The sequence below is a fragment of the Octodon degus genome, unplaced genomic scaffold (genome assembly GCF_000260255.1).
Source record: "Octodon degus isolate 3935 unplaced genomic scaffold, OctDeg1.0 scaffold00011, whole genome shotgun sequence".
Lineage (NCBI taxonomy): Eukaryota > Metazoa > Chordata > Mammalia > Rodentia > Octodontidae > Octodon > Octodon degus.
In genome coordinates, this window is record NW_004524587.1 from 15,888,313 (window position 1) to 15,906,297 (window position 17,985).

At 39.1% G+C, this 17,985-nt stretch overlaps 2 protein-coding genes across 2 annotated transcripts in view; both read left to right on the forward strand.

The window, feature by feature from the left end:
* The window catches only part of Terb1 (telomere repeat binding bouquet formation protein 1), a 47,130-nt gene extending 29,596 nt beyond the window's left edge, over nucleotides 1-17,534 (forward strand). Inside the window, exons 10-14 of the mRNA XM_023709337.1 lie at nucleotides 4,701-5,047; nucleotides 8,180-8,244; nucleotides 8,741-8,836; nucleotides 17,033-17,182; nucleotides 17,458-17,534. Coding sequence (XP_023565105.1) covers nucleotides 4,701-5,047; nucleotides 8,180-8,244; nucleotides 8,741-8,836; nucleotides 17,033-17,182; nucleotides 17,458-17,534 — 735 coding nt within the window. The remainder of the gene's footprint in view (nucleotides 1-4,700; nucleotides 5,048-8,179; nucleotides 8,245-8,740; nucleotides 8,837-17,032; nucleotides 17,183-17,457) is intronic.
* Nucleotides 807-1,621, forward strand: LOC105741415 (HD domain-containing protein 2). The gene has a single exon (XM_012513498.2). It carries the CDS (start codon nucleotides 821-823, stop codon nucleotides 1,418-1,420), a length of 600 nt encoding a protein of 199 aa, XP_012368952.1. The 5' UTR covers nucleotides 807-820; the 3' UTR covers nucleotides 1,421-1,621.
* Nucleotides 17,535-17,985: the final 451 nt, after the last annotated feature.

Genomic DNA, 17,985 nt, shown 5'->3' on the forward strand with positions numbered 1-17,985 from the left:
AAATCTTTAGAAATCACACAGAGGGCATTTCTCTGAAGATGCAGTTGTTGAAGGCTGGGGATTATAAACACCTTTTTCAGATGGCACAGACCATTTTGCCTCAAGTCTAAAGTTGATGAAGATGAAAAGATGATCCTATTACGATGATCGCTGTTCTTGTGAACATCTCTGGAGGGGGAGGTTGGCAAGCTCCTGGCTAGACCAGCATTCTTGGGATCTTCAGCAGCTGTTGTGAGAGCACGGAAGTTGCAGCTTCATCTGTCTCCCTCCAGTGGCTACAGCTTGTCCTTAGTCTGGAGTCATCCTTTGAGAGCTTCCACCACGGCTTTGGAAGTTTTGCCCCCATTCGGTTTTGCCAGTCTTCCTGGTAGTGTGTGGCTGTCCTTGCAGATTTACCCATCTTCCTGGGTTCACAAGGGAGCTGTCCCCCTGACAGGGTGCCCTGTGCCCTTCCCGCAGGCCTCTTCGGCCCAATGTGCAAGTCATTGATCATCTTTTTTTTTTTTTTTTTTTTTTTTTTTTTTGCGGGACCGGAAATTGAACTCAGGGCCTTGCGCTTGCCAGGTAAGCACTTATTCCACTGAGCCATCTCCCTGGCCCCTCATTAATCATCTTGAGAGGCTGTGGGGACTTTTCCAGCCTGCTTTTCCCCTCAGTCCTCAAGGTTGGAAAAAAAAAAAAAAAAAGTAGCTTTTGGATTTGACTTTCTTCACTTAGCATGATGTTTTAATATTTATCCATGTGATAAGTATCAGAACTTCATTCCTTTTTTTAAAAATTGGTTAAAAAGGCCCCGCCCCGTCACGTGCTCGGCCGGGCCATGGCGTCCACCGCGCCCGGCGGCCCGCGCCCGCTGCTGCAGTTTCTACGGCTGCTGGGGCGGCTCAAGAGAGTCCCTCGGACTGGCTGGGTGTACCGAAATGTGGAGAATCCAGAGAGTGTGTCGGATCACATGTACCGCATGGCGCTGATGGCCATGGTGACCAGAGATGCCCAGCTTAACAGAGACCGGTGTATTCGCCTGGCCCTGGTTCACGACATGGCAGAGTGCATCGTTGGGGACATAGCGCCCGCCGATAATGTTCCCAAAGAAGAAAAGCATAGGCGAGAAGAGGAAGCCATGAGACAGATGACCCAGCTCCTGCCAGAGGACCTCAGCAAGGAGCTGTATGAACTGTGGGAGGAGTACGAGACCCAGTCCAGTGCAGAAGCCAAGTTCGTGAAGCAGTTGGACCAGTGTGAGATGATCCTGCAGGCGTCCGAGTACGAAGACCTGGAGTGCCGGCCGGGTAGGCTGCAGGACTTCTTCGACTCCACCGCAGGGAAATTCAGTCATCCCGAAATAGTCCAGCTTGTCTCTGAAATCGAAGGTGAAAGGAACGCAAACATTGCCACAGCCGCAGGCGAGCCACACTCCTGAGCCAGTGACCCGAGATTTCTTTCCATTTCGTGGTGCTGTTCTGCTGTTGCTGGTCTCAAGTCCCTCCATGTGAAGTCTGTGGGTTTTCAGTTGTCTGGAATTCTGCAAGAAGTGTGATGTTATTCAGGCCCTAAAGCCACGGAAGAAGTGGTTATGAGCACAGCAGGAGTGGGGAGGACTGCCTTTTTAATAAATAAAACGGTACACACCTTAAAAAAAAAAAAAAAAAAAAATTGGTTAAAAAACATAAAATTGAGCACTTAGCCATATTTGAAAATACAATTCAGTATTGAGAGATATTTACAGTGTGTTTTAAGAGTCACCAGAACTTTTTCAACATTCCAAACCAAATCTCTGTACCCACTACACATTGATTTCCCAGGGGCTGGGGAGATGGCTCAGTGGAATAAGCGCTTCCCTGGCAAGCGCAAGGGCCTGAGTTCAATCGCTGGTTCAAAAAAAAAAAAAAAAGAAAAAGTCCAGGTTCTTTTAGGGGCCAAGGAAGATGGCTCAGTGGAATAAGCACTTGCCTGGCAAGCTCAGGGGCCTGAGTTCAATCCCCGGTTTGGGGGGAAAAAAAAAAGCTCGCATTTGCGTCTGATTTCTTATCACCCCTTTCCCTTAATCTGTTAATTGCTCTTCCACTTTCTGTCTCTACAAATTTGATATTTTAGGTACTTCCTATAAGTGGTGGCATAATTTTTCCTTTCACTATAGCTTATTTTATTTAGCATAATGTCTTTAAGGTTCATCCATGCTGTATCAGGTATGTGGAATTTTTCCGAACTAACTGCCTGTTCATTGTTACCGCCAAGATGTTCAATAACTAAGTTCTAAAATGAACTCCTGAAGTTAGTACAGAACCTCGCAGGTTAGGGCTCAGTGTTACAACACTGCCCTAATTTTAGTCGTATTAATCATCAGCCACTTATATTTCTCACTAACTGGTTATAAACTTGGAGGCTCCTCTCAGCCTCCCAAGGCCAGGAATTGCAGACCTGCATTACCACACCCACCTTCAGTCTTTGTTTCTTGTATAGCAGTCTGCCATCTTTGCATGGAGTCTTCCAGGGCAGAGATTGTGTTAGCCTCTCCAGCCTTCGGAAGGCAGCAGAAGAGGGAGGAATCTCTGATACCATTTAACTGCTTACTGAGTATGTTTAGGTAGAGATTGGAATCTAGTATTTTAGCTGCTTCTAAGACTCCCAGTCTTGTTTTTACCTATACTTTCACCCCGCCTTCTAGAACAATGATGATGAACTTTTTAGAGACCAAGTACCAAATCACAACCCCAAACCCACTTATTTACCACAATGTGCCAACACTACTATTAAACCTAAATACTGAGGTTTTAGTTTAGAAGAAACAACTTTATAGTAACGTATTTTGTCTTAAAAGCACAATAAGAAGTGTGCCATAGGTTTCCCACCACTGTTCTATAGTTTCTTGGTAACACCAATTCATAAACTTTTTGAGTGTTAACAGTATTTTTAGGGCTGGCCAAATAGCTCAGTGGATTAAAACACCTGTAAGCAGGCTCAGGGACCGAGGGTTTGATCCCCAGGCCTGCCATGCCGGCCCATTCCCCCCACCCCCAGGGTGCACTGAGACAGCAGTTGAGACTGGGCATGGTGGCGCGCGCTTGTAATCCCAACACTTGGGAGGCTGAAGGATTTTTTTTTTTTTTTTTTTCTCCGAATGCCTTCAGGGCAGGTTTGGCTGGCTTGAGTGCTGGGGATCCAACCACAGCAACCTGAGCCTGACTGCTTTGTTGAAGCAGGCATTTAAAGAGCTGAGCTAAGGGGGCCTGCCCCTTGGGAGGCTGTACACAGGAGAATCACTAGTAGTCCGATCTAGTAGTGAGACCCTGAACACCCTGTAGACCTTTCCCTTAAAAATACAAAAACAGTATTTTTAGCTAGTTTCTTGGATTTCCCCACTACCAGAGTTGGATCAGCTTTACCAGATCTAACTAGATTACTCAACTCTTTGCTTTCTAGTTTTGAAAGTCTTGTTACCTATATTTCATCTTCCACTGTTCCTTGTTTTTATAGATTATGTTATTTATATGTCTGTCTTTGTGGGGGTTTTTTTTGAGGCAGGGTCTCACTTTGTAATTCATACAAGCCTTAAACTCACTGTGTATCACAGGCTTGCCTCAAACTCACAATTATCCTCCTGCCTCAGCCTCTGAGTGCTGCAGTTACAGGCATTTGTCAGCACACCTGGCTGTTTAATTCATCTTTACCTAGAAACTCACTTTTTTATTTTTTCCTTTTTTGCAGAACCGGGGATTGAACTCAGGCCCTTGTGCTTGCCAGGGAAGCACTTATTCCACTGAGCCATCTCCCCAGCCCCATACTTAATGATGTTTTGCTTGCCATTGGTTTTGCTTTTCTCTTTTTTTCTCCTCTAAATCTGTCTGTCTTGGTCTCTAAGACAGCTTTTGAAATTGTGCATGTGGGCACATGTGTGCACATGCAGTAAGGATTGAATCTAGAGCTTTACACATGTGAGGCAAGCACTTTTCAGCCATATCCCTTTATTTTTATTTTTATTTTTTATTTTTTATTTTTGGCAGAACTGGGTATTGAACTTGGGCCCATGTGCTTGCCAGGCAAGTGCTTATTCTACTGAGCCATCTCCCCAGTCCCCCTCCCTTTATTTTTATTTTAAGACACAGTCTTGCTAAGTTGCCCAAGCTAGCCACCCTGTTTCCTGAGTTACTTGGATTACAGATTGTGTCCCACTACACCTAATCCAAAAAAATTTTTATGTGATTAAGTATTTAGTTTTCGTCTTTTATGATTTATTGATTTTATGTAATATTTAGAAAGATTTTCCACCTCTTGAGAATGTTTGATTCCTTTTAGGCTATATATATTTTAAAAATTAAATACTTTGTTCACTTTGGTCTTATTCACCAAATCTATGAGATGCGTAGGTTGTTTTCTCAGATGGCTCCCCAATTGTCCAAACATTATTTATTGAATAAACTTCCTTTTTATTCCTAATGTAAAGTGCCCTTTTTATTATATATGTTCTATTGATAGTCGTAAATTTTTTGTACTTTATTTTTTAAAAATCTGCTGGGCATGATAGTGCATGCCTGTAATCCCAGCACTCAGGCAAGAGGATTGCCATTTGAGGCTAGCCTGGGCTGGCCAGTACAAGGCCAGCCTGAAGTACATAGTAAGACCCTGTCTCAAAATGACACACAAAAAATGTAAAGTGGATTGAGATGAACTATATTTAAATAATTTGTGACTTTTACTTACAGGAAAATAAACAAAGAGGAAAATATAAGAATAGTTCATCTATGAAAATAAACATTCAGGATACAGTGAAACATCTCCATGCAGATGATGTTGGTGGTACTACAGAAGAAGAAGATAAGGTTAAAAGCCAGCCTAGACAACTTCAGAGCTATAAGTCCCATGGAGTCACTTCTGAGGCTTGTGCTAGTGATGACCAGCCAAAGATGCTGTTAGAGAATACAAATCCAGTGACTGCAAGCTATATGGATAGTGGACAAAATAAAACTTTGCATAAAGCCACCTCAAGCTGCAATCAAAACCTACTTGAAGAAAGGACTTTTAACAAAAAGAATTTTGTTTCTCAATCAAGGTGTAGTTTAATACTTGTACATTTATTTACTTAGCAAGCACTGTATACTACTGTGTGTGACACTGTTAACCACTGAGGATATAAAATGATGAAACACGTTTTTGGGAGTAGCCTAAAGTAGAAAATATCTGCAAAAGAATGTGGATTAGTAGCTATGGGCATGTTCATCATGGACCTAGCATATCCTACTCAGGATTTTTGGTTTTAACCCACAGAGTAAGGGGAGCTATTGAGGATTTTAAGTAGAAGGACATAATAAGATCTGAATTTTAGAAAGTATACTCAAAAGAGAAAACCTAAGTGAAATCTTTTAACTGCAAGCATTGGTAATGAATCAGCATGATGTCAAAGACCGGTTTATACATTTAATATGATACGGGTAGGCTGTGGTAAAAATCTAGTTTAGAATTCCCTATTTGTTTCCTGTACTTTGTTTCCAGTACATGTACTTTCTGCTTTATAAGTGGCTATAAGCCTGTACCTGGGAGTTAGCTTTTCTTATTCTTTCTTGTGTTATTCTCTTCTGATAGTTGTTATACGTAAGAAAAATCAAGGGGAGATTATGTTCTGGGTAGTTTCAGGGTTGACTAAGTATCAGGAACACTGATCACAACATAACTACCCCCTTTTTCCTTTTCAAGACCATTCTGTTTTTTTTTTTTGTTTGTTTGTTTTTGTTTTTTGTTTTTTTTTTGTGGTGTCAGGGATTGAACTAAGGACTTGTGCTTAGCATTTATTCCACTGAGTTATCTCCTCGGCCCTCAAGTCCATTCTTTTTATTCTTTTTTTTTTTTTTTTTTTTTTTTTCAGAACCAGGGATTGAACTCAGGTCCTTGCGCTTGCCAGGGAAGCACTTATTCCACTGAGCCATCTCCCCAGCCCCTCAAGGCCATTCTTAATGGATATTTTAACTTGATTTCTTAAGGAATTGTATACAGCAGTGAGGAATACTTTTGGTCTATCCCTCTTCCCCTCTGATTCAAGCCTTCCATCTGTACTTTCCTCTTCCTTTAGAGTTGGCCATACCTTTACCTATGACAGTTAAGCTTGTCAAATTAATTGGCTTTGGAGCCACCTAGGGTCTTACTAACACGTACTTCTAGGTGTGTCTGGGTAAGTGATGGAAGCTAACTTTGGAGACTATATCTGTTCTGGATCCTTCTGAATTTGGCATTGTATTCTGCTGTGTTTTCTGTACATCATGAGTTAAACAGCTTTCCTCCTTCACACTTCTGTCATGATACTTCTTGGAGCTAGCTAGCAGACCATTGACTGAATCTCTGAAACGGAATAAAACCAAATAAAACCTCATCTCTTTTTAAGTTGTGAAAGTTGAGTATTTTGACCCAGCAACAGAAAATCTGACTAATATACTACCTCAACCATGTTTTTAGTCTTTTTCATATCTACTAAGTTGTTAATATTTACATTTTTAAATGCTTTTTCCTCTGATGCAGTACCTTCTACAAATATATGTATGTAGACATATCTATAGTGATAGCCATTTCTGTGTCTATTTTCTAGTCTATAGCTCTTGCTTTTTCCTGTATTACCTGTTATTGATAGTAATCAAAGCTTATACTTATTCATTAAGGATTTCTTTTTGTGTCATTACACATAAAAAATATTTTGACAGTCAAGGTTTTATTTTTTGAGATGGTGTCTTCCTGTGTTGCATAGACTAGTATTAAACTTATGGTCTCAAGCCATTCTCCTGCCTCAGTCTCCTAATTCCTGAGACTGCAGGTCTGTGTGCATTACTATTGCCTGGCTCAGGATGGATTCTTCTCGTAGTATTAGAGAATGAAACCAAGGCCCTCACACTGCACTGTATCTCCAGCTCTTTTTGTTTTGAAGCAGTATCTTGCTAAATTGTTAAATTGCCCAGGGTTGGCTCAAACTTGCAATCTTCCCTTGCCTCAGCTGCCCAGAGGGCTGGGATTGCAGGTGTACCCCACACCCTACTTATCTTATTACTTTGTGATCCTGCCCCATATGTTTTATTTTTTCTCCCACTGATTTTGTTCTTTTTTGCCTTCATTTCTACCTCCTTTTTTTTTTCTATTTTTTTTTTTTTTTTCTAACTGAGGGTTTAAAAAAAAAAAATCAGGACCTTGTGCTTGCCAGGCAGGCACTTATGCCACTGATCTATCTCCCTGGCTTCTTTTTTTTTTCTTTTTTTTCCTCTTTTTATATTTTTCTTCCTTTTCTGTGAGTATCATTACTATTCTCTCCTGGAGCGTTACATAACTCCATTTCTAGAAACAAGGCTTCAGCTGTTGCAGATCCTACTTTGACAGAATTTGCTATATTAATCATCTTTATGTCTTTATAGCAAAATATTTGAGGCAATAAAGTGGTAGGGGGAATAAGGTGCCCATTGCTTTTGGGCCTCTGACAACAGCAGTATGTTATGGTATGAGCATACCACTTACTGCAATGGCACATACCCAGTAACCTAAGGACCTCCTGTAAGGTCCACCTAAAAGTCCACAGACCCTCTCTACAGTGCCAACTGAAGGACAAAACCTCTTTACGCATGGACTTTTTTTTTTTTTTAATTTAAAATTTTGTGTGTGTGTGTGTGTGTGTGTGGCCAGCTCAGCCCACCAGGGGGCGGGGCTGGCTGGCATGTGGTGCTGGGGGATTGAACTGCAGTCCCTGTGCTTTGTTAAGCTTGTTCTAAGTAGGTGCTTTAGACCACTGAGCCAGCTCACCAGCCCCATACACATGGACTTTTGAGGGAAAGTCAACACCCAAACAATTGCAGTGAATTTTGGGAGAGCCTGATTCCAGGCTCTGCCTACCAAACACCCAGAATCACACAGCTTATATACACAGTTATATGCACACATTTGTGAGGTTTTTTCCCAATACTGGAGATTAAACCTAAGGCTTCACACAAGCTAGGCAAGTACTTTACCACTGATCTACGTTCCCACTCTTTATTTTTATTTTGGGATACAGCCTTGCTAAGTTTCCTGGGCTATCTTCAAACTTGATATCCTTTTACTTCAGCTTCCCAAGTAGTTGGAATTACAAGCATATACCACCCTGCCTAGTCCTGAACAGTTATCTTTACTTTTAGTAATTTTCTGTCTTTTTAAATTGTGGTTTGGTTTTGTCTTTTAGTGACTGTACTTTTAAACATCCAGCTCATATTGTCAAGAATAAAAAGCAGCAGTCAACAGAAATAGGTATGATTCAATATTTTTTTTGTTTTGTTTTCAAGAAAATAGGTATTTAGCGGCCGGGGAGATAGCTCAGTAGCATAAGAGTTCAATCCCCGGTTCCGCAAAAAAAAAAAAAAAGAGAGAGAAAATAGGTATTTAGGTGACTGATACAACTAAAAATGTACATTGATATAGCTGCCTTCTGTGGTGTAAGCCACACCTTTGACTCTTCCTGGTGTAAATGCCTCTAGCCATTTTTACTGATACCCAGAATTTCAGTGTTTACCTACCAAAATGAGCAGATGTGCAGTACTGAGCTATAATTTATGAAAATCTTGATGTTTTAATATATCTTGTCAGGGGCCAGGGAAATGGCTCAGTGGAATAAGCGCTTCCCAGGCAAGTGCATGGTTCTGAGTTCAATCCCTGGTTCCACCAAAAAAAAAAATATATATATATCTTGTCAATGTCAGGACTTTTGTCATTAATCAAAGATCTTGAATTTTGCAATTTTTTCCAGATCCATTTACATTGTGTTTGGACATAATAAATAAAGAAGTTGTCAATTTTCAGTCAACTAACAATTGCTCCAAAATGTTGAACTATAGGTGCTCAGGTAAAATTTTTAATTGTAATTGTTTTATAGTTAAAGCTCTATATTTAGCTAGTATTTATTTTTTAATTTTTATTTTCATTAGTACATGATTGCATTCATCATGGGGAGTTGGTTCACATATAGAACACATTTTAATCCTTTTTACTAGAATTGACAGTAGTTCTACCTTTGTCACTTAAACTTTACTTTCTTTGGAAAAATGACAATCTGGAGCATAAAAACATTAAAATTAATTATCGTCTATCTGTAATATATCTAGCTCCCAACATTTGTTTACATAATACAGTTAATACCCATTTATCACTTTATTATTGCCATTTTGTCACATTAGTACTATTTATAAGTTTGACTTTCCTGAGCAAAATAAACATCTTTTATGTTTTTAGAGATCAAATAAATATGGAATTTGGATTATGCTCCAAACATAGGCATGAAGTATTAATACCTATTTTTATCTTTATAATGTTTCTAGTGCTCCTTGCCCTATGACTACTTATAGTACTTTATACTTGTAATGTTCTATGGTAATTACTCCACCTCATTTCTTCTTTTACAACTCAGTGTTTCTTCATTGTTCATGCTTACTATTTTTTGTTTCCTTTTCTGGCTTTGTAAGACTGGGTCCTGTTGTGTTGCCTAGGTGGGCCTTGAACTCTATGAAGCTGAGGCTGAACTGGAACAGGACTCTTACTGTCTCACCCTCCTGAGTGCCAGGATTGCAGGCACACACATGCCCCATACCCAGCTGGCTCGTGCTTACCATTGCACTCCACTGAGAAAATTAAAGAAGCTACATGTTCAACTCAGACTACTATTCTTATCAAGACCTAGTGGCATATGCCATATTCCCAGCTTTCTGGGAGGCTGACGCAGAAGAATCATAATTTCTGGCCCAGTCTGTGTAACTTAAAGCAACTTACTGAGACCCTTGACTCAAATTTAAAAAAAAATTAAAGGCTAGGGATATGGATCAGTGCAAAGACCTTGGGGTGAATCCCCCAGTTCTGCCAAAACCAAATAAAAATTTAAAATAAAATAGAGAAGAATACCACTATTCTTCCTTTTTTAATACTATTTTTAATCTTTTATTTATTTATTTAGTACAGGTCTTGCTTCACAGCTCAGACTCATAGTGATCCTCATGTCTCAGCTTTCCAGCACTGGGATGACAAGTGTGTGCCACCACACGCAGTTTCAGTGGCTGGCACACCATGCCTGGGGTTCTGGGGCCAGCATGCTTGAAGTCCTGGGGATCAGACCCAGGTCCTTATGCTTGCTTGGCAGGTGCTTAGACTGCTGAGCTTTCTCCCCAGCCTTATTCTTCCATTTTTGTTTTGAATTTTTCATTTCATTATTATATGTTTTCAGTTTATATAGTTTACAGTCATCTTGGGAATGATTACATGTACATATCACAGTTTTTTTAACCTCATCCCTTCCCTTCCCTCCAATTCCCCTGTCCCATTATTCATTCTTGTTGATATTATTAACATATTGTCTTAGTTACCTTTTTTTTTGTTGTTGCTGCTGGAATAAAATATCTGGCACTAAAAATGAAGGAAGGAAAAGTTTATTCGGCTCAAAATTAGCGGAGGTTTTAGTCTATATTTTGCTGGCTCCAAGGCAGCCTGGCACATGGCAGAGGGCAGAAGTTTATGGTGGTGGAAAACAGCAAAGCAAAGGGACAACCAGCAGCTGCAGCTTTTAGCAAGCCTCTCTCCCTTCCTTTCATCCTGACTGTGATGACTAGAGCTCTTCTGAGGAAGTGGCATGCTCTATCCTTCCTCAGTTCCCTTTTATATCTTTTAAATGCTGAGTCACCCTAGGGTGGGTCCTCCATGCCCTAGGAAGTGGCCTCCACACTCTAGGGTTTGAAATTGTTAACCAGTTTTAGTTAAGCTTTTAACTTTTCAAGTTGACACAATATATCAACCACTACACATGTTATGGCATATAAGATTTACATTAGTTGAGGTTCCTATACATGGCCTATCTTTTTTTTTTTATTGATTCCAGGAGCAAAGGACAACTTTGTATTTCCTGATGTCCTCTTTAATCTCTTTATTCAGAGTACTGTAGTTTTCTTGGTAGAGAAATTTCATTTTTCTTGAAATGGTAGTATTTTCATAACCTCATCACATTCATTGTTGGCATACACAAATGCTAATGATTTTTATATGTTGATCTGTCTTGTGTCCTGCTATATTGCTGAAGTTTGTTACTAATTCTAAGGGTCTTGGTAGAGTTCTTTAGATTTTCTATGTAGAGTATCTTGTCATCTGCAAATAATGATAGTTTGTGTTCTTTTCTTATATGTATCCATTGTATTTCCTTCTCTTGCCCAATTACTCTGGCTAATGTTTTAAGTACTATGCTGAATAGAAGAAATAATAGTGGGCGTCCTGAGTTGTTTCTGATTTTAGGGGAAATCCTTTTAGTTTTTCTCAATTTAGTAAGATGCTGCTATTAATTTGTTGTAATAACTTGTATCATATTCAGGTATGGTTCTTACATACCTATTTTCTTCAGGATTTTTAGCATGAAGAGGTGTTGGATTTTTTCAAAAGCCTTTTATGCATCTACTGATATGATCATACTGTTTTTGACCTTGCTTCTCTTTATGTGATGTATTACATTTTTTTGATGTTGCCTTTTTTTTTTTTTTTTTTTTTGGTGGAACCAGGGCTCGAACTCAGGCCCTTGCACTTGCCAGGGAAGTGCTTATTCCACTGAGCCATCTCCCTAGTTGATACATTTATTGATTTGTGTATTTGAACCATTCTTACATCTCTGGGATGAAACCTACTTGATCATATTGTATTATCTTTTTGATAATGCACTGCAATCTGTTTGCTAATACCTCGTTAAGGATTTTTGCATCTATATTCATTAAGGAGGTTGGCCTATAGTATTCTTTTTTATTTGGGTTTTTAATCTTGTTTCAGGGTCAGGGTGATACTGGTTACCATAAATGAGTTTAGGAATACTCCATACCTTTCACTTTCTTTGAAGAGCTTGAGAAGTATTGGTGATTTAACATCCTTCAGGTTTTTGTTAAAAAAAAAAAAAGTGTTTGTAAAAGTCAGCAGTGAATCCATCAAGGCCTGCGTTTTTTTTTAGTTGGTAGGTTTTTTATTGCTATGTCAGTTTCAGTGCTTATTATTGGACTGTTAAGCATACTTATGCCTTTTTAGGTTAGTTTTGGTAATTTATGTGTGTCTAGGAATCTGTCCGTTTCTTCAAAATATGCTAATTTATTGGAATATAATTTTAGAAATGTTACAATCCTTTGTATTTCCACATTATTTGTTGTTATTGCACTTTTTTTTTTTTTTTTTTTTTTTTTTTTTTTGGTCCTTTGAGGCAGGGTCTTATAATGTATTTCAGTCAGGCATGCAACTCACTTTTTAGACCCAGCTGGCCTCAAATGCACAGGAGTCCTCCTGCCTCAGCCTCACGATAGCTGGGATTATAAGCATATTTCACCATGCCCAGCACCTTTTTAATTTCTAGTTGCATTGATGTGAATCTTTTCTCACTCTTTGTAAGTCTGGCTAGGAGCTTATGTATTTTATTTTTTATTTCAAAGAAACAGTTCTCCAATTTGATTTTTTTTTTTTTTACTGTTTTTTTAGTCTCAATTTCATTGATTTCTGCTCTTGTCTTTTTAATTTCTCTCCTTAACTTCAGTTTGAGGCTTGTTTGTTGTTGTTTCTCAAATATATTAAAATTCCTTATAGATTTTTCTCGTGTCTCTTTGCCTTTCCTAATGTGAGCATTGACTGCAGTGAATTCTCCTCTTATAACTGCTTTTATGCTGTCCCATACATTTTGACAGGTTGTACCATCATTGCTATTAACTTACAGAATTTTTTAAATTTCTTCTTAAAGTTCTTTTGTAACCCACTGGATGCTGACTGCAGGAGCCATGTCTATGTTCCCCAGCCCCTACCTCTCAGCCTGACTCCCCCCAGTCTGCCCTCTAGCTGCCAGCAGTCTCCTGTGACTGACTGTCTCCCTTGTGCTCTCTGGGAACTTGGCAGAGTGAATCAGCTAAGGGGATGCTCTGGGACCCAGGCTCAAGCACTCAGCCCTTCCCTATTCCAGCTCTTTCTCTGCAACTGTGGCTTCCATTTTTTCTACCAAGGTCACACACCAACTGTTGACTATGGAAGGCTGCTCTGGAAGCATTGTCTCTCGTTTTCCTTGCTGGTTCCAATTGCCAATGAGTCTTTCAGTCTCTGGTTATCCACCAACAGAAATGTTAGTTTCACTTAGCTTTGACTGGTGGCTAGCCAGTCACTGTCACAGTGCTGCATGGTCTGTCTTCTGCAGTGTGACCTATTTCTTCTATATGTCTTAATCCTATTTTCTTCTCCTCTGTCACTTCCCTCATGGTTCCTGGGTAACTTCCACTTACTTTGATTCCTCTCTAAGCTATTGTTTTTCAGACTCTAGACGCTTTGTCCTGGAGAAGCTGAACTGCTGGTATTCACTGCTCTGCCATTTTGAATAGTCTCCCTTATGTTTCTCCTGCATCATCTGAGTTCAAGGTGCTGGTTTAGTTGTGAGTCACCAGCATCAGCATTTCATGGCATTAGGGTCTCTCAGAGTCCTTCCCACACAGCCTGCAGCCAGAGGAAGTCACAGAAGGTGGTCTGTTGAGCAGAGGGCCACTCAGCATTGTGCTCAGAGCACACATTTTGGAGCCATGATACAGGAAACTGTTCTTTCATTTTGGATATAAATATTTATCTATATTCTAAAGCTGATGTCTAGTCCTAATATGAATCCCACCTCTTCTGCCCACTATGATAATAGCAAAATCTTTTCCATTTGTCTCTTCCTATCCATTAGCTCCTTTTGCCCCACCTTAAACTATACTTATTTTTCTTTATCTTAAAAAAAAGAAAAAAATCCAGCTAGGCATGCCTGTAATCCCAGCACTCAGGAAGATAAATTAAGTGGATCACTGTGAGTTTGAAGCCAGCTTGGGCTACATAGTGAATTCAATATAAGCTTAAGCTGGGCCAGGGAGATGGCTCAGTGGAATAAATGCTTCCTTGGCAAGCACAAGGGCCTGAGTTCAATCCCTGGTTCAGCCAAAAAACAAAAACAAAAAACAAAACAATATAAGCTTAAGCTACATAGCGAGACCCTACCTCAAACTTTCTCCTCCCATCAAAATGCCTTGTGTAATTTGTTATCCATTAAGTATTCATTCACTCTTCATTCCACATTTTATTGCTAGATATCTCAGATATCTCTCTTGTGCCTTTCTCGAAACCTGGCTTTTTTTTTTTCATTTGCCATTCTGTTTAACCTTAAAGGTTTACTAGGCACAGTGGCACATGCCTGTAATCCCAGCATGCAGAGGCAGAGGCAGGAGTTCAAGGCCAACCTGAACTACATAGTGAGACCCTGTCTCAAAAAAGTAAATAAGTAAAGCAAAGTTAACGATTATCTATTTTTTTTCTTTCTAAAACCAATAATTGAAAAACAGTCTTACCAGGTATGGTGGTACACACCTATAAGCCTAGCACCAAGGAAGCCTACACAGGAGAATTTTGAGTTTGAGCCAGCATGGAGTATATAGTCCACCCTTGCCTCAAAAAAAAAAAACAAAAAACCAAAAAAACCCCACTCTTACCCACTTTAGAATCTTTGTGTCTGTATTGTTGACTACCATTCCTTTGAACTTTTTTCTTTCATGAATCTAAAGCCACAATTCCCAAATTGTCCGTCCACCTATACCCTCTAGAGCTTTGCAACGAATTCACAAGGATACTAAACAGCATTTAAAGTTAAAGAAAAGAAATATAATAATAATGATGCCAGGCAAACTCAAGTAGTACATAGTTTCAACATTAGATTGTACCACATTCCTTTTAATGGCATGTCTTTTTTTTTTTTGAGAGATAGAATCACAGTATGTCACCTAGGGTAGGCTTAACCTCCTGGGTCAAGCAATCCTCTTGTCCTGTATTTTCCAAACTAGAGCCCTGTGATACTGCACTAGCACAATGATGCTGTGTCTTTATTTTATTTTCACTTTTTTTTTTTTTTTTTTTTTTTTTTTAGGGAAGGGTCTACAGGGTGTTCAGGGTCTCACTGCTAGATCAGACTCATAGTGATCCGCCTGTTTACAGTCTCACAAGAGCTGGGATTACAGGCACTTGATACCACACCCAGTCTCAATTGCATGCCCCAGGGGTTTGGCCAGCCTAGCAGGCCCAATGCTGTATCTTTATAAAGTTGAATTTTTAGTGATTGTGGTAAAAAGCAAGAACTATATGAAGATCATCATGAAGCAGGACATGAGGGTGGCAGTGTCCAGGTTTACTACTAATTTGGAGAAATTGTGCTGTCCCCAATACTGTGTCTGACATTACCCAACCCTGCTGATCTGTTTTGACATTAAAAAAAAGACAAGTGCCTGGAGATAGAACTCAGTGGCACAGCACCTGCCTGGAAAGTGCAAGTTGAATTCCCAGTACCAAAAAAAAAAAAAAAAGAAGAGTGCCTCTGAACATGGTGCAGTGGAAAGCAAGTAATACTACCTGTGAGGCATATAGCAAAACACTTGAACATGAATCTGATCACTCACCGAGATCTAATTGCCGGGTTATAGTACACAAGAGCCTAGTGTCTTTTATAGGTAAATATCAAGGAGGGAAGAGAAAAGGACTAAGGTCAGAGCCCAGTGGTAGAACATGTGGTTAGTGTGTATGAAAGTCTGTGGGGTTTTTTTTTAATTAATTATTTATTTGTGTATGTATGTGTGTGTGTGTGGCCAGCTCAGCCCACCAGGGGCGGGGCTGGCTGGCATGTGGTGCTGGGGGATTGAACCGCGGTCCCTGTGCTTTGCTTGGCTTAGCTTGTTCTAAGTAGGTGCTTTAGACCACTGAGCCATCTCACCAGCCCCTGAAGTCTGTGCTTAATCACCAGTACTATAAACAAAAAATAAAAACCAAAGAGACAGCAGCCACAGGTTATGATGGACTTTGGATCATTATTTAACCAACTAACTATAAAAAAATTTTTGAATGATACTTGAACAATGATTATTAGATTATACTGATACCTTAATGCAAGCCTTCCAGTGTATATACAATGTAGTCAAAACTTGATTAGCTGTATGTTAATAATTAGTGAAGTTGGGAGATGGCTATATGGGAGTTTGTACATTCTGCCCTTTACTCTTATTGTTTACAATTTTCCATTAAAATATTAAAATCCTATATCTTATACTCTGAATAACTAACTTAAAGATAACAATACATAATGTAATGACCATTGTTACTCTATTACCTTGTTTTGAAATTTTGTCTTTTTCTCTTCAAAATAAAATGTTTAAATATACTTAAAACATAAAAGCATTAAGATGTACTATATAATGCACTAACTCACTGTGATGAATGTATTATGTACTGCAAATATATACTAATTAAAAATGCTTAAGTGATAAAAGATGATTGGCTTTTAGTTGGCCTTCCTTAGTAGCTAAGAACCAGGGTAGATTCTTTTTCCTTTTATTTTTCTTTTTGTGAAGCTTAGGGATTAAACCCAGGGACCCTCTATTGCTGAGCTATAGTCACAGCTTTTTAATTTTGAAACAAGGCCTTACTAAGTTGTCCAAGCTGGCTTTGAACATAAGATCCTCCTGCCTCAGTCTCCAGAGCAGCAGAGATTACAGGTGTGCACCATTGCACCCAACTTAGATACTCTTTTTTTTTAAAAAAAAAAAAAAAAAAAAAGATTATTTGATACAGGGTCTCACTACACAGTTCTAACTCAGTGATCCTCCTGTCTCAGCTTCCCCAGTGCTAGGATTACAGGCGAGTGCTGCCACACCTGGTTTTGGGGCCGGCAAGGCACACTGGAGTTCTGGGGCATGGCATATGGTATTGGGGATCAAACTCAGGTCCTTGCACTTGCCAGGCATGCACTTAGACTGCCAAACTATCTCCCCAGCCCCTACATGCTCCTTTTGTGCTATCATTGCTGTTCACGTCTCTTATTTCAGTGTTTATTACATTTGTCTTTACGCTCTTGCATGACTTTGGATTATGTGCAATATTTGTAGTTAAGTTCCTGATTTCACTTCAGTTACTATCATATAGATACTTGCTTTCATAGATTTGTTAGTAGGTGTTTTGTAAAATCTGTACATCATTTTAATTTGTTTTCTTTTAGGTTGCATAACAGTAGGAAAAACCCTGAATAGCCGAAATTTTACCAAGCTCTTGCACTCTTGCTCATACCAATGTGATCGTCACAAAGTCATTGTGGAAGCTGAAGACAGATATAAGAATGAACTAAGGAAATCACTTATTTGTAGCAAAAGTAATTAATTCAGCAACTTTAAGGCTATATGTCTACACCTTATGAACAATCAGTATTAAGTATATTAAAAACTAGTGGTTAAAATAACGTGAAAAGAAAATCTGTCTCTAAGCAACCAGTTTTAAAATGTTCCTAGAAGTAGATTTAATCTCTGGTGGTTTAAAATTGTTTCCATGTCACCAAAGATTTCCTATTAGAATGGGGTGGAGGGGTAAATCATACTAATGTAATTGCTATTAATACTCAGATTGTTAAATGTTTTCCATATTTTTCAGAAATTCTACTGACCCCTCGTAGAAGACAACTCATTAATAAATCTACTATCCCTGGAGGAATAAGTGAATATACTTAATTTTTAAATAAATTTAAATTTCATACCCCTAAGGAAAAAGAACAGCTGAGTGGTCGTTCACAGTCTCATTTTAATGGATCTTAAAAAGAACCCATTGTTCTGATAAGGATTATGCCCTGCTAAAAATAAAGACACCCCTTTCCCTTCATCATGTTTGCTCACCCAATGCCTGCCAGCTAGGGAAGGAGCAGGAGAAAACTAACACAAATAAGCACCTGCTATGTGTTAGGGGTTTTGTAGATATTTCCTTTAAATCTTGTAGTAGAAAGTTGGTAAAAAGCAGAACTTAGTTTCAAGTGTGAGTCCTTCTCCAGAAACCCTTGTTCTATCCTTTGGGTCACATTTCTCCTTTAAGAACAAAATTATTCTCCTATGTCCAAGCACCTCAGAGAGACTTTGCTTTTGTTCATAACTAGCATTTCACACAGTCAAATTTGCTGGGATAAATAGT

Bases quoted from the DNA above. Each gene is read 5' to 3' on its own strand.
- LOC105741415 (XM_012513498.2), top strand. From the start codon at position 821: ATGGCGTCCACCGCGCCCGGCGGCCCGCGCCCGCTGCTGCAGTTTCTA.